General features: G+C 43.9%; 1 protein-coding gene across 2 annotated transcripts; it reads right to left on the bottom strand.

The window, feature by feature from the left end:
- Window positions 1-468: 468 nt before the first annotated feature.
- LOC11175633 (arginine/serine-rich protein PNISR) lies at window positions 469-10108 on the bottom strand. 2 transcript variants are annotated; one of them, XM_061642415.1, is made up of 8 exons: window positions 9710-10108; window positions 8263-9596; window positions 7999-8187; window positions 7758-7854; window positions 7620-7679; window positions 2025-2200; window positions 1608-1935; window positions 469-1528 (listed from the first exon to the last, which is right to left on the bottom strand). In XM_061642415.1, the coding sequence occupies exons 2-8, from the start codon at window positions 9388-9390 to the stop codon at window positions 702-704; spliced, it is 2805 nt and encodes a 934-aa protein (XP_061498399.1). In that variant the 5' UTR covers window positions 9391-9596; window positions 9710-10108; the 3' UTR covers window positions 469-701. The 2 variants fall into 2 exon arrangements, with proteins under 2 accessions (XP_061498399.1, XP_061498409.1); XM_061642425.1 differs by having other exon boundaries at window positions 9769-10093.
- Between the last annotated feature and the right edge of the window lie 6221 nt (window positions 10109-16329).

The raw sequence follows: 16329 nt of genomic DNA, 5'->3' as shown, positions 1-16329 counted from the left end.
GTTCGGGTAGACCCGCCCATCACTAGTTAACAGAGCTAAAATATTGACGAAGACAGATGTTTGGAAACATGAACAATTGATAATTGCTGTTGCTTTTGCTTTTCCTTTTCTCCCCCGTGGCTTTCTGTCTATCCCGGGACGTGATCTGGCGATTGGATGTAATATGTTTGGAAATTCTACCCCTAAATAATACACTAAATAGGCGAATCAAACGTGCGGGGCCTTTTAATTCCTGCTCGATTGTTCGGTTCGCCTAATGCAAGTTAGTTTTGTTTTAATAGTTGCTCTACCTAACTGCTTGTCTTTAAACATGTGCCTCGTTTGCGTCTTAAGGACAACCTGCCACGTGCTTACTAATTGTGTGTGTGTGTGTGTGTGTGTGTGTGTGTGTGTGTGTGTGTGTGTGTGTGTGTGTGTGTGTGTGTGTGTGTGTGTGTGTGTGTGTGTGTGTGTGTGTGTGTGTGTGTGTGTGTGTTTGAAAAGGTCTGCATGTGTGTGTGTGTTTATACATACGTTTCCCTAATTTATCACACAAGGATTTCTGACACCGCACCGCAAACCGTTCTTGTCTCCCTGTTTCATACGGGGTTGGGAATTCGCAAGGGAAGGGCAAGGCCAGGGCACGTGAAAGTGAAGCCTCCGCCCTTCCGAAAACCAAACAGAGACAAAACTGCCACACGTGCGGAACACACAAACGGTGTCTAGAACCGTCGACGGGAAGAATATTTGGACGAGGAGCGAGAGCGGGACCGGGAGCGGGACCGGGAGCGCTTGCTGCGCTTGCGGCGCCGGTGCCGCGTGCCAGGCGACCGCGAACGGCCCCGGGAGGACGACCGGTCCCGATCGTACCGGTGCCAGCGGCGCGACGAGGACGAATGTCGCGTGCCGGACCGGGACCGACGGCTCCGCTGCTGGCGGCCATCGGCCGGCGACGGCGATCGGGAGGTGCGCGAGTCGGCCGACCCCGACCGGCCGGACGCGTAGCTCGTGCGCGAACTGTGCGACGACCGGGTGTGGGACCGATCCCGGCGGTGCCGCTTCCGATGGTGGTAGCCGTCCCGCTCGTCCGCCGGCGATTTCTTCCGCTCCTGGTGGTGTCCGCTGGACCGCCCGTCGCCCTCTTTGGTGGTGTTGGTGGTGCAGGAGGTGTTGTTGGCCAGCTGGTCTGGCTGGTCCGCTTTGCCCTTGGCCTGCGCAGACCCGCCGCTGATGCTGTATATCGTTTGGTAAGTCGGCACGTTAAAGTAGGGATTGACGGAGCGCTGGGCGGCCGTCAGCCGGGGCGCAGTGGTCGTCTTGGGGGGCCGCACGGACGCGGCGGCAGCGGCGGCGGGGATCGCGATGGTGGTGGTGGCGGTCGGGGTGGGCATAACGCTCCCGCCACCCGCCGGTTCCTCTGCCTTGGCGGGCGGCAGGCTAGCGGCGGCTGCGGCGGACAGGATCGACACGTGCGTAATGTGCGTCGTGCGCACCGTGTCCCGCGGGTCACTGAACCGCGATACACGCTTGTCGCGTCGCTTGCGTGCCACTGAAAACGAACAAAAACAACAAAAAAACAAAAATTTCATAGAAATTCGGTCCCTTCCACCCTCCTTTGCTGTACGTACCACTTTCCTGCACTCGGCTGCCGCTTGGTGGCTGCTGCTGCTGCTCCTCTCCGTGCTTGGCACCAAACAGCGGCTTTCCAAAGTTGCCGTACCCATTGTTGCCCACCGTACGGGCTGACTCTCGGTCCGGATCGGAATCCAACCCGTCCGCCGTTCCGTCCCCATCCCTTTGGTCGCCATCCTCCGAGCCGTCCTCCTCCGAGCCGCCGGCAGCAGCCGCGCGTTGCAATTCGGCCGTGGCCGGCGAATACTCGCACACATCCTCAAGCCACTTCTCGATCAGTGCCGCCGTGGCCTTAAAGTCCTGCTGCCGGATGCGTATTTTTTCCTACACGAACGAAGGTGTGTAAATGTAAGTGTGGTTGTGATTTACATTTGCTTTTACTCTCACTGTGTCGTATCAAATGTCCTTCTTACCATCATTCGTCGCATTGCTTCCGAATCGGACGCATCATCGTCGGAGGAGTGGTGATCGCTGCCATTGTCCGAGACATTGTCCGCACCGGTAGACTTTTTGCTTCGGCCATCACCCGTCTCGGCCTCTTCCTCCTCCTCTTCCTCCTCCTCATCGCTATCACAATAAATACCCAAACCTGTAAGAGAGCAAACAATTGTTTCTAGTTGGAATACAATTCGAATCTAAAACGGTATCGTAGCTAAGTGCTAAGAAGGATTAATTTTAACACATTCTTCTTCTTCTTTTTCTACTTCTTCTTCTTCTTCTTCTTTGGCTCAACAATCGTTGTTGGTCAAGGCCTGCCTGTACCACTACTGGGCTTAGCTTTCAATTACTTATTGATTACACATAGCAGGATAGTCAAGTCCTACACGTATTTAAGTCGCACGAGTTGACGACTGTTCCACTAAACCGGCCCTGACACATCACTGTACCAAAATATCACATTACAATTAGTGTTCAATCTGTTATTGGGATAATCGCCCATTAAAGATTATCTATTAAATAATAATAATAATGCGATTTTCTTAAGAAGTGAACCGGGACAGTCAATTTTCGGTTGATGTTTCTTTTTAAAAAGATGCTCAAATATTACGAATAATGGGCCTGATCGCCTACGAAAGTCTATAAAATTTAACCTGAATTTGTTTTCCATCGGTGGATAATTTTCTCCACTGGTGGATAACTCTTTCCGATTCGAGCAGCCATTGGTTTTGCCTATCTGTCAATCACACTTTTGTTTACATTTAGAGATGTTGTTTTACAGAATTAATTAAATAGTAAATTTTGCTTATTTACGGACCATCTAGTGAAGAATCCACACCAGAAGTGGCCTTAGACAGTACTGACTGTAGGCCTATTCAAACAATCCGGGAAAAATGTAAAACGGATGGTTGCCTGAACAAGTCTAGATGAAACAAAATCGTATGAACTGGAGGACGAGGTTTGAATCCTTTCTGAATTTGCCGCCTTCGCTGACCCTTGTCCTGTGCCATGTACCATGTGCGCCCATCAACTCCAGCCACCGCGAACGTTTGATCCGTGAACGTCCGTATTTTACGCTCTCGTGCAAAAATATATTGAAACATCGCGGAACAATTATTCCGTGCAATAAGGAGTGTCCAAAACCGCTCACGGCCTCTCACCCTCGCCAGTTGATTATCCTGGGCTTAATGGCTAAAGCATCGAAGTCATCTGGCCACTTAAATTTAAACCTAGTAAGCCCCCTCCACAATGGCGGATTTAACGATAAGCGTACTGAGTGGCCGCGGGAGGCCTCGTGGATGGAAAGTCCAGCATATATGGTGGGTACAGTAGTCTAGGAGGAGCCGCTATAATGACGAACTATACGAGCTGTAGCAAACCTACAAGCGCAACCAAACAACAGTCCCACTTACACCTATAAGTACAGCAAATAAACCGGTAATGGGGCCCTTCACGATTTTAGTCAGTTTTTTGTATGGATTTGACTGTTGGAGGCGGAAATCATGTAAACTCTCCATACAAAACCACACAAAAAACTAGCCTGCAATTTTCAGTCTAGATTATTCTAGCCTCAAAGCTTAAATTAGATTCGAGTACCTGCTCGAAAACACGGTGTTGTTTACATTTATCGCAAGGTGCATTAAAGAGATCAGGTGATGCAATATAGAATCAAAGTGTATGTAGTCCAGGTGGTCTCATAGCATTTTTTTATAATCCATTTTGAACATCACTTTTTGACAGAACGAGTGAAAACTTTTGCTCAAACTAGGTTTCTGGAGGCTTGACGAATACTCAAAACACTCTTAAAATCTTTATTCAGTAGCAGAAGCGATAAAAATCAGCCTTATAAATTCATACACCTTGGGATAAGCCAACCTATATATTATACCTACTTAGAAAGCTGCTCGAAAACTGCTATACAATGCAAACAGCTGACAGGCTAAAATTTCAGCCTAAGAACTTACAACGGAAAGGGCCCCAATATTGGATAATCTTAATTGTTAATAGTCGTCAACCGTGTATGCCCGGTATAAGGCAGGACGCAAATAGGAAATACCTTGTTGTAGATCAATGTAAATCAGCATTATTGGGCTGAAAATACGGCTATATACGTGCCGTAATAATGGAATAAATAAATAAAAATAAAAGAGGAATAAACCGTGATGCGAGCTCAACAAATTACTGTTGGGTTTTATGAATCTTTTGTTGAGATGCACTTATATAACTCTTCAGAGAAGCGTGATTCAAATCTCGAGTCGAATCTCCAAAGATTCATGAATGTCTAAAAATTCATGAGCTCTGAAGCTTCTTTAATCTCCAAGTATTCAGGCTGTGGAAGTTTGCAATCGGGGGTTTGCATATAGGGGAGCGTTGCAATCGACTAGGGGAATTTTGCAAGCATACTGTGGAGCTGTCGCCAGACTGTGTGTGCCGCTGTAAAAAGCTTCGAATTGATACCGATGATGCTTTCTACAAAACATCTTTTGGAGTTGTTTTCGCGAGGCATTCAGCTGTACACATAATAAACTAAATAAATCCTGCGGCATAAGCCGTAATTAAATATAATAAATTAGAAAAATTAACGAAAATACTTAGGGGTATTTACAGCGGCACCCACACACTGAAGACAGCTCCTTAAATGATTCGAACCCCTGTATATGATTTAAAAAATATTGAATTCGCTCGATATCGGAAATACAGTGGAACAGTGGTTAACTCGCACGACTTAACAAAATGGCTTTCGTGGGCACAAGCCTTGCATGGGCCATCTGTCCGTAGCAAAACAAATTATCCTGCTGTTTTGAACATGCCAACCAGTCTAAAAAGCCTCTGTAGGCTAGCATGATCACGTAGGTTGTTATGGCAAGAATATTAAGAAGCTCTATGCATTTTTAGAGATTTATGATTCCTTAGAGATTCGTGCATCTTTCGAGATACATGAATCTTATGAGATTCATAATTCTTTCTAGTTTTATGCATCTTTTGAGACTCATGAAAATGTGAGATCCATGAATCTTTAGAGATCAACGAATCTTTGAGATTCATGAATCTGTCCAACAAAGATTCACTCTGATTCATGAATCTGAATCAGATTTATCCAACACTACAGCTTATGGATTATACAACTACAAATTATGGAAACCGACCTTATGGATTATACAAACCGAATAAATTGTGCGAAACCCTGTAATTGGTGCCAGCATCGCAAATGTGCTGCTATAAAGGCCATACATGCTCCTAAAAAATTACCAATGTCTTCATAATAATTATCGTTGGCAACATATTGCTTTGCAATTATTTTTGAATCATTTTCTTTTTACGATGTTTGGTCGATTGGTTTAGTCTTTTCTTCAATATCTCCCGAAATTGCCATTTTCTATTGTTTTGTACACGTAATTTGCTTGTATATCGGCAATATGTGTTGTGCTATATCGGTTTCTATTTAGGAAGAGGTTGTTGGCAACACACAACTGTTAGTCATAGTCAGGTAAACTTTTTCATCATTTTTTTATCATCACAATCGAACATTTGTGGTAAGTACAGTGGAGCTTCTCATAACGAGTTTAATCCCTTCCAATTACTCTATAATGACTATATGAACACCTTCAAGCGGTAACAGTAATGGTTGATCAATTCTTAAGCCCGCGTTAAGCATGGGTTGCAGCTCCAGTTCGCCTTCACGAGCAAGTAGATCAAGAATTCGTGCCAGAACACCCTTATCAATACAATTCACACTTGTGAAACACACAGCGAGGTACATTATACACTAAAATCTACTTCCTGTCCACTTCCACTGCCGAAGCCGCAGAGAGCCTCCAATATTGTCAAATAAGCCGGAAGGAACTGGAGCAATGAAATTGAACTGAACTGCTATCTGATTTGAAAAGAGTTTTGCGAGCAATTGCTCGTTATGCGAGATTTTATTCGTTAAGAGGGCTATTCATAGAGCATTTAGATTGACTCGTTATGCGAAAATCTCGTTGTACGGCTTTATGAAGGGGTTCCACTGCATTCTTCAGCACGAATTTAATTTTCAAATATTACGATAAATATTTTGGCAGCCACACTCGTCAATAGACCACACACTACATCCTACAATGATGCGACATTTCTCCTTCTGGCAATACAAACAAGTATCGAATCTCTCATGTTGCCTGAGCGATAATCTAAATTAAAGAAATGCTCAATGTTAACCTATCGTGATTTGGATTTCACATCACGACATCTGACAATCAAAAACGCATCTGGCAGTCAAATGACATTGCTCATTATGCGAGATTTTAGTCGATTTTAAAAATGCATTTGTTGAGCATTTAGATTGGCTAGTTATGGGAAAAGCTCGTAATAAGAGGTACTCGTTATGAGGGGTTCCACTGTAATGGAAATTTTAACCGCTACGAAACAGAAAACCACCAATAGCGGAATTTGGGGCAAGTGTGCCATAGGGGCAAGAGTGCCACCAAGCATTTTTTCCATAAAAAAAAACTTTAGTTAAATGATCAATTGTGTACACAGTTTGTTGCGTTCCAATGACTAGGTATACTGAGCCAAATATAGATCATATAGATCATTCATATAGATCAATCGATATTTCCAATTGTTTTGAACTGATTTATGTTGCGTTTCAAAATTGAGCAGAATATTAAAATTTTTTAATCAAACAAAATAAGCTCTCAAAAATCATTGAAACAATCAACCGAGAAAATATTTACACCACCGTAAAGCTGAGAAAACGTGAAATTTTGTTTTGGGGTTAATTGAAAAAAACTTTCTTTTTGTCACTGAAAAATCTAATTTCAAAAAAAGTTACAACTTTTGGAGCAAAAGAGCCATCTCTGTTTGGGGCAAGTGTGCCACCATATTTCATAGGTGCGTGCTGTCTAAAATGTAAACATTGTTGTAGCGTGCTGCGTAATGGTGCGCTATTGTGAGCGGATTCCACCCCAGAAAAACAGAACAGTAACAAACCATACTAAGGTACAGTTGGTGGTCAAAAAGGGTTCATTGGTGACTCAAGACATGTAGGAATACATACACTAGAGACACAAACGTAACTATTTTCAATTATCTAAGAAATACGTTTATTTTAACCAGGTGGCCGTCTTGCCCCATACGAGTGGCGCTCTTGCCCGTCAACGTCAAAACAACGTCTTTTTAGACCCTTTTGAAAACGCTTCAAAAACAGTTTTGTTTGCACTTTTTTCAAGTGAAACTCATTTATAAGTGAGGAAATAGATGTAAAATGGTTATGAGATTTAAATCGGCTTTTGACAAACACGTTTTAGTGAGTTCTAACATGAAATGCTTAAAGTGGCACACTTGCCCCAAATTCCGCTAAAATTTTAGAGAACATTTCAAACTAAGCTCAACAGTTTAAATAATTTGACTTCATCGACTGGAACGTATTTCAGTGCACTAAAACCACCGATCGTTTAATGCACCAAACATCCAATTTAAACTTTGGTTTTGCGGTAAATGTTCACAAAAATTTTCATTTTCACTTTCACGGTAACTCCCATCACTTGCTTAGCACAAAATTAAAGTAAAGGCTTCATCTCAGCCTTGCTTACCTAATCCACCGGCTGCGGTTGCGAGCCCAACGTTGGTGGTGACGGTAACGGCCTGCTTGGCTGTAAAGGTAATTTACAAACAACAAATCGCCGTGAGTATTTCAACATTCTTCCATGCAACACACCAGCAAGCATTACCTTTGCGCTTCTGCACCTTGCCGAGCTCCTCCTTGGCGATGGCCGTTAGCACCTCGTTGGTCGTGTCCATAAAAATCTCAGTCAAAATCTTTTTCGTCTACGGTGGCGGCATGACGACCCAATACGGGCACAGGAGGCGTTTCGCAGAATGGGCGTGTTGAAGAATGGGTGGGGGAGGGTGTGTACGCTTAAGTATGAGAGGCGCGGGCCGAGTAGAACACACACACAGAATTGTACCTACCATTTTCTCCACATCCTCCTCCTTTAGCTCCACCGTTTCCCGGCGCTTCGGTGGGGCCTCTTCAGGCTCAGGCTGTTGCTGTTGTAGCAGTGGTTGCTGATACTGCTGCTGCTGCTGCTGCTGATTCTGCTGCTGTTGCTGCTGATGCTGCTCCATGTTCAGCGCTGCGCTTGGTTCCTCCGGCGGCGGCTGCCATGAAGAAAAGACAAGTTGTGTAAAATTGAAATGATAACAAAAAAAACAAAACAAATAAAATACACCCACCGACAGCGAGAAGCGACTCTGCTCGCTTTCCACCTTCTCCGCCCACAGCCGCCGCTCCTGTTCGCGCTTCAGCTTCTGCTGCTTTTCCCGCTCCATCTTTTCCAGCCCCTCCCGGATCCAGGCGGGCAGCATCATGCGCTTTTCCTCATTGATCGAGGCCGCCCCGCCGAACCCATCCTTCGCCTCGTGCCGCGCCCCATCGTTTGCCGTGGAGGAGGAGGACGTGGACGCAGCACCGGCGTGGCCCATCTTGATTTCGCGATCCATCAAGCCCGGCAGCGGCCGGGCCGGTTTGGCGGGCTGGGAGGAGCTAAAGCCACGGCGGGCGGCCGGCGGCGGTGCACCGGCCGCGCCCATCATCGGCGGCCGGCCGGCGACCGCCTCCTCCTTCGGCTGGCCCATCTGGAAGAGGTGACTGTTTTTGGCCTGCCACAGGGCGACGGCAGCCGAGGCCGATTCGTTCACGAGCGGCGGCTGCACGGTCGGGTGCGGCGGCGGCGGCACCAGACCCACGCCAGCCTTCTCGCCCCCGGCCAGGTGGTGGTGCGGCCCACTGCCACTGTTGTGGGTGGGGGTGGGACCGCCCGCCGCCGACGGCCAGCCCGCTCGCCAGCCCGGCGGCCCGTCGGTCGTGGGCCAGCCGCCGGCGGAAATCGTGGGCGGTTGTGGGGGTAGCGGCATATCCCCGTCGTCCTCCCGCTCAACCTCCATCGGCGCTTCGCCCTGTTCCTCGTACTGGTCCAGCGGCTGTGGGTGGCGCTGGAGGTGGTGCTGCTGCTGCTGCGGCTGCTGTTGATGGTGTTGATGGTGTTGATGGAGCGGTTCCATTCGACCGGCCTGCACCGCCGGCCCACCGTCCCCATCGTCCCGGTCGAAGGAGGGCGGCGGGGGCGGCGACGGTATCAGGCTGGGCATTGGCTGGATCCAGGTTTCGCGCATCTTGATCCACTGCTGAGCGAGCGCGGCCCAGTCGACCTGATCGTTCGGCATGTTCTGGTAGTGGGCGAGCGAGAACGCGTTGCCGCCCGGCACGAACGCGCCCGGCAGCTGGCCCCCGTCCGACATCAGCGCAGCGTACAGATGGCCCGGATCGACCGGTCGCCCGGGCGTGTTCCCGTGGCGGTTCATCAGGCTGGAGGCAGGAGCGGCCGAAACCGCGGCACTGACTGTGTGTATGTGTGTTGCTGTGTGTGCTGTTGTTACAGGCGCCGACGCCAGGTCGGCATGCTTTCCGCGTTGCCCCACTCCTTTAGATAGTTCTTCAACTCACTAACACACACACAAGGAGGGAAAACGTTGCCCCTGTTGTGCAGGGAAGGGCTTTAGAATGGATTCTGCAAGAAAAGCGACACGGCAAAAAGCGAAGACGTAAGACACACACAGTGGAAAGGCTGCTGGAGTGCGGGCGGGCAGGCAGGGTGCTGCGACAAACGCTCCCAATACTCACCACCACTCTGCTGTGAACGAACGACTGTTTGGCAAAACCCGCACCACGCACACACGCACCGAGAGCGGTCAACCATGGAGGGAAAGCGTTCCCTTCCCCCGGGGGCCGCACCACAAAAACAAAAAGAAAATAACGAGAGAATCCACTTCGCAAAACGCTTCGACCTGTCCTGTCCCTGCTATCGCCCCGTACGTCAACTCGGGATCTTTTCCCCGAAATCTTCCAAGCAGGTACGAGTAGGCAGCGTGGGGAAAGGAGGCAGCGAAACCAGACAGGGGGTGTTGCTGAAACATTGGCCTTTTGTTTTCTTGACGGCTTGTCAGCCCCCGGGCCGAGGTTGCTACAGGCCAAGGTTTGTCTACGGATCTGACAAAACGTCACCCTGACCCGGAGCGCTACTGACACAATCGTTTTTTTTTTGTAGAAGAATAGCTCAACGCTCTACGTTACGCTAGCGTTACGCGTAACGCATGTTTTGTCTTATACCCAAGTAGCATTTTTGTTGCTGTTGTAACGAACGCCTGTTTTAACTGTCGTGGATTAACAAATTGATAGATAATCATGTCTCAATATTGATTATTTTTATGTGATCATGAGAAAAGCAACTACAGGCGGTGCCCGAGATACACAGTTTCTCTTATACGTGGATTAGGAGCTACGCGGTTTTCTAAATGCGATAATTCGTTGAGCAAATTGCTCTGATTTGACACATCTATTATAAAATTCCATATACTTTATCTTTTGAGCGAATGTTAAAAATTACAGGCGGTCCCCGAGATACACGGTTAATGGGGACCGAAAACGGCCGCAAAATACCGCGTATCTCGAATTTCCGCGTAAGTCGAATCTCGTGATTTCCAGCTAAAATATCACTAATTTTCGTGTAATTTTGCAAGTAAGGGGCGGTTTTAGTCACTTTATGAATTATTTGATATGATTCTGACTGAATATAACTGTTTTAAACCTTTTGAAATAGTTTTTAACATTCGATCAAAACGGAAATTATTTAGCAATTTGCAATTGATGTGTCAAATCAGTACAATTTGCTCAAAGAATTGTCAAATTTAGAAAACCGCGTATCTCCGAATCCGCGTATAAGAGGTACCGTGTATCTCGGGGACCGCCTGTATTACAAAAGGTTTGAAACTTATGTCCAGTAAAAGTAAATCAAATAATTGGCGGGCGTAGGCGTTCCCGTGGTACCCAAGTAGCCTTAAGAAACTCTATTTGATTATTAACAGTTTTTTAAAGCCGTTAAAAATCAAATAGAGTTTCTTAAGGGAATATGACATTTGCTTGCGTTACAGCATAACGACATGTTCCGTTACCTTGTTTTTGTTTTTTACTCATGCCAATATGACTGACAGTGTTATTCAAATTTTATCAACACTATGTAGTTTTCATGTAGTTTAAGCAGTATTTAAAAATTATTTTATTATTAACATTTATTTAATAAAGTGCCCTGATTTTAATTGCAAAACATTTCATTGCTTTAATTACATTTTTAATATTTGATATTTGAAGGTTTTCTTCATTTGATATGATAATTAAAAAGAAAATAAAAAAAAAATTGTTTTATTTTAATGAAGATTTTCGAAGTATGAATACATCGCATACCATTTTCCAAACTAAAAATTAAATTTAGTTATTTGTTAAATAAATTAAATTATTTGTTTAAATTAATTTGCTCTTGATGAAGATACTTTTTGAGACATACTGTACGTGCTGCGCCGCCATTCATAATGTCAAAAAATTCGTCAAGCTTCCTGTGTGGTGAAAGGCGACAAGAAAAGCAAGCAGCCGCGAATTTTACAGCTTGTAATTTGTGCATTATCAAGCTTATCCAACAGGTTAGTGTATAATTATCACCATTCTTATCGCATTGACTATATTTTTAATATTTCGTCGAAATTTCCCGAACTTTCTCGCAGCATTCAAACTCGATGGTAGAGTTCCGCCCGCTCCATCAAATAAAGAGAATGGCGCCGTGTAATATTGTCCCTGCCTCGCGGTCGTGCATTACTGTGAGCACTCCACTAGCCGCAACAAAACATGCGCCCCTCGTCCCACATTTCCATAATCTCGACGGTGGCCAACAGCTGTACGCCGGCCGCCTACAGCCACCGGAATAACCTCGCTCTCTAGTGCGATACTGATGAACCTGCGGCGCAAGAGCACGCAAGCGTTTGGTGCGCGGGCTGTGGAATGATGGTGTACCTCGGTAAATATGGTGCACGAGAAGAATTCTTACCGCAAAAAGCATCCGTTTGGGCGCTGAAATCGAACGACGCCTACGGAGACAGTAACAACAACAACCATCCGGACAGGAGGCGGATCTCAGTCGGTTGTATAAAAACAGCATCAAGGTGCACCAGATCGTGAAACACGGACCGTCCAGTACGACACAGGATGGCAGATGGCATGGGAATGCCGCGTACAATGATGCCACACCGTGGCGCCCCGCACTGTAGCGCTCTTTCACGCACCGAAGTTAAGCAGTGCCATTGGGATGTCTTCACCGCGCCGGGATCATTTGCGGGACGACAGCGACTAATGTCCCGCCGTAGGATCCAACCAATATGGTGGATATTTGTTATAACAAATACAAATTTCATTAATTTATTTCATGAAAAAATGAAAAAGGTAGCTTAACGAAGAAATAGAAACATGATGACTAAAACGGATAGAAACATAATCGTTAATTTTGATCTTTTCGTTAAAAATACCGGTAAAATTTTAAAATTTAACGAAACATTGACGAAGCCAGGAAAGCGTTACGCAGTGTTTTAAGCCCTGAAATTACTGCTGTATGGAAAGCTAAAAGTAATACTTTTAGGCATACTTTTAATGGTTTCTTAACAAGATTGTGCTACTTGGGTACAGTCGTCAACTCGAACGACTCAATAACAAGCCCGCCATGGGTTCAAGCCCCAAATAGACCGTCCCTCCGTAGCAAGATTGACTATCCGACTGCGTGCTTAATGAATTAAGTCTCGAAAGCCTGTAACGGTCGGCATGTCCGTGTAGGACGTTACGCCCAATAGCAGAAGAAGAAATCAAATAATGAATTAAATGTCTTAAACTACCTCCCTACTTGCAAAATCACACGAAAATTAGTGATATTTTGGCTGTCGGATATCAACACCAACGACCATTAATCAAATTTCGTTTGCATCAGTTCTAATAGTTTACTATCTGTTAGATTTTATGAAAGAATTGACAGCTCAAGTCATACGCAATTTTCGTAGTACCGCGACGATCTCGGATCGTCTATTTCCAGCCGAACAGTTTTGCGTTTCCATTACACGATTCTTCTGCCGATTCGAAAATGGCGATTTTATGAACGTATACACATTAACACATGGTTTTACCGTATGGAAATTACTAAACATATTTAAACGAGTGTTCTCCCATGAGCAGGGTCCCAACAATAAGTTTAAATAACAAAATGCACAGTTTTTTTCGCACCTATCAAAAGTTTACAAGCAAAGTTTCATGCCATCCAACCTGTGAAGGATGACAAAAATTGCACGAATAACCCAAGTAGCACAATCCTGTTAAGAAACCGTTAAAAGTATGCCTAAAAGTATTACTTTTAGCTTTCCATACAGCAGTAATTTCAGGGCTTAAAACACTGCGTAACGCTTTCCTGGCTTCGTCAATGCTTCGTTAAAAATTAAAATTTTGCCGGTATTTTTAACGAAAAATGTCAAACTCAACGAACAAATCGACAGAGATGGCTGTATTGCTCTGTCTCATTCTATATGTATTTTCTAGATCTTCGTTAAGTTACAACAGAAGGTGTTAATATTTCATGGAATAAATGCATAAATTCACCACAAATACTTTTATTCGACATTTCATCGTTTTGTCACTGCATATTGTCACTGTATCACATAAGTTTCTTTCATTCCATGGGTTTCTTCCATTATATCAGCATGGAGGTCAGCTGCAGCCGTGGACGAAAAACATGATGTCCAAACGCTATCCAAATATGTCCAAATATAAATCCAAATATGCTGCGGAATATAAAACTTCCCAAATAGCCAGAATTGCTTAAGCAGCTCATTTTGGCACGCTAAAGATCGCTGCTCTAATTCGCCTTTTGCAGTAGATAAACAGCATCAAAGTTCTATGTGGGTCTTTCAAACAGCGCCTAAGCAGCTTCCTTATGCCACGATGCCAGGGATTATTTTTCTTTGTGTTTTATTTTCAAGCAAGCGTCATCGATGAAATAAACAACAAAATTTGTTTGGTTTAAACACATATGTATATTTTTAAATCTTTTGTATTGATAAATTACACAAATTTTTACACAATTTACTGATAATTCACAATCGCTTCACTCAATATTCATTCTTCAAGTAACGAATCTAACTTGTGCAGCAGCAATGAGATTATTGCCGGCGTCTGTCTTTGACATTTTGACAAGAGCCACCTTGAACCGATGTCATGCATTAAAAAGCTATAAAGTTCCACCAAGTTCAGTACCCTTTCTTAACAAGCCTTCAAGTTCCATCATGAACCCTACGCATAGTGCTAATCAGCCGCAAAGTTCCAAAGAGTACCATGTGCCTGTTAAAAAGCTCCATAGTTCCGCAAAGTACCGTCTATCTCTTAATCAGCCACAAAGTACGACATCGGAACGATTTTTCGTTAAACAGCCCTAAATCAGCTATAAAGTACGAGCTGGCTATTTGGGTTATGTAGCTCATGTAAAGATAATGGTAATATCGATACACTGACCTGTTATAAAATCATGATGACACACAAATTAAACAATAGCTGATAGAAATTGTCGCAGACGCTTGGTTTTGTTGCCATCTACACACAAGCTACACACACGAAGCTTGACGAACTTTTTGACATAAGAAATGGAGGCGCCATGTACGTGACCATGTACAGTCCCAAATAGCCAGCTCGTGCTTTATAGCTGATTTAGGGCTGTTTAACGAAAAATCGTTCCGATGTCGTACTTTGTGGCTGATTAAGAGATAGACGGTACTTTGCGGAACTATGGAGCTTTTTAACAGGCACATGGTACTCTTTGGAACTTTGCGGCTGATTAGCACTATGTGTAGGGTTCATAATGGAACTTGAAGGCTTGTTAAGAAAGGGTACTGAACTTGGTGGAACTTTATAGCTTTTTAATGCATGACATCGGTACAAGGTGGCTCTTGTCAAAGTGTCAAAGACGGACGCCGGCAATAATCTCATTGCTGCTGCACAAGTTAGATTCGTTACTTGAAGAATGAATATTGAGTGAAGCGATTGTGAATTATCAGTAAATTGTGTAAAAATTTGTGTAATTTATCAATACAAAAGATTTAAAAATATACATATGTGATTAAACGAAACAAATCTTGTTGTTTATTTCATCGATGACGCTTGCTTGAAAATATAACACAAAGAAAAATAATCCCTGGCATCGTGGCATAAGGAAGCTGCTTAGGCGCTGTTTGAAAGGCCCACATAGAACTTTGATGCTGTTTATCTACTGCAAAAGGCGAATTAGAGCAGCGATCTTTAGCGTGCCAAAATGAGCTGCTTAAGCAATTCTGGCTATTTGGGGTATGTCTCAAAAATTATCGTCATCAAGAGCATATTATTTTGCCCAAGAAAATATATATTTTTATGAAAATTTTTCTCATTTGCAAATATTGCATACCCTTCATCAAACTCTTCACATGTATTATTTGAAAATATTAAATATTATTTTTTTTAATTCTTTTTTTATTATCACCGCAGATTCAAATAGAGGAATAAAATAAAAACACAAAGTTTAAGTACAGTTAATAAAAAAAATAGTTTGGTGTAAAAATAAATACGCATTATTACATAAATAAGAATGAAAAATGATTTTCCGAAATTTGAATAAATTGGAAATGGTATTGATAAAATTTGAAAAACACTGTGTGTTATATTGGCCCGAATCGAAAAAAAACAGGATAACGGAATACGTCGTTATGCTGTGACGCTGACAAATGTCACATTCTCTTAAGAAACTCTATTTGATTTTTAAAGGCTTTAAAACACTGTTAATAATCAAATAAAGTTTCTTAAGGCTACTTGGGAAGATTCCTCGAACTCTACTCAATTTTCCGTTGCCGTGGCAAACGGTGATTTTGAAAGGAGTTTGCAAGCAGACATCGTTTCGTCGAAACGTGGCTAATGTGAAACCATACAACAGTACAGAGGGAAGAAAAAACCTCTCCAAGCGAGGAAAGCTCCGCTGTATGGCCATGCCACTAACAGAAGGCGCCACCAGTTTTTTGCTATTTTTAGAATGAGTGAGTCGTTTGCCGTTTGCTAAACGAAGTCTTTTTATATTCCGTTTAGGTTGAGAGCTTGAGTCGTTTAGAAACCGTTTAGTTGTCGTTTAGTGGATTTGTGACACTTGGGTAATTAGTCAATATATATATATATATATATATTATCAACAATTACCGTTTCTTTCTAATTTATGTTATGTTTTTGGTGAAACCTAAAGTTTTTATTGACTTCATGTTTTTCCAATGCAAATATTTGAAATTTGTCATGAATTAAAGCGTTTTTGTTGTAACAATATGCTACGATAACCTTTTTCTTCCAAATATTCTCCTCAGTACGCAATGTCCCCT

The sequence above is a fragment of the Anopheles gambiae genome, chromosome X (genome assembly GCF_943734735.2).
Source record: "Anopheles gambiae chromosome X, idAnoGambNW_F1_1, whole genome shotgun sequence".
In the NCBI taxonomy this organism is placed as follows: domain Eukaryota; kingdom Metazoa; phylum Arthropoda; class Insecta; order Diptera; family Culicidae; genus Anopheles; species Anopheles gambiae.
The sequence above is the reverse complement of the archived record's forward strand: the minus strand, read 5'-3'. Positions and strand labels throughout refer to the sequence as shown.

Bases quoted from the DNA above. Each gene is read 5' to 3' on its own strand.
- LOC11175633 (XM_061642415.1), bottom strand. From the start codon at position 9,390: ATGAACCGCCACGGGAACACGCCCGGGCGACCGGTCGATCCGGGCCAT. The intron at 7,855-7,998 runs GTAGGTACAATT...CCGCCACCGTAG, and splicing joins AGGAGGATGTGGAGAAAATG to ACGAAAAAGATTTTGACTGA. The intron at 7,680-7,757 runs GTAATGCTTGCT...TTACCTTTACAG, and splicing joins CAAGGTGCAGAAGCGCAAAG to CCAAGCAGGCCGTTACCGTC.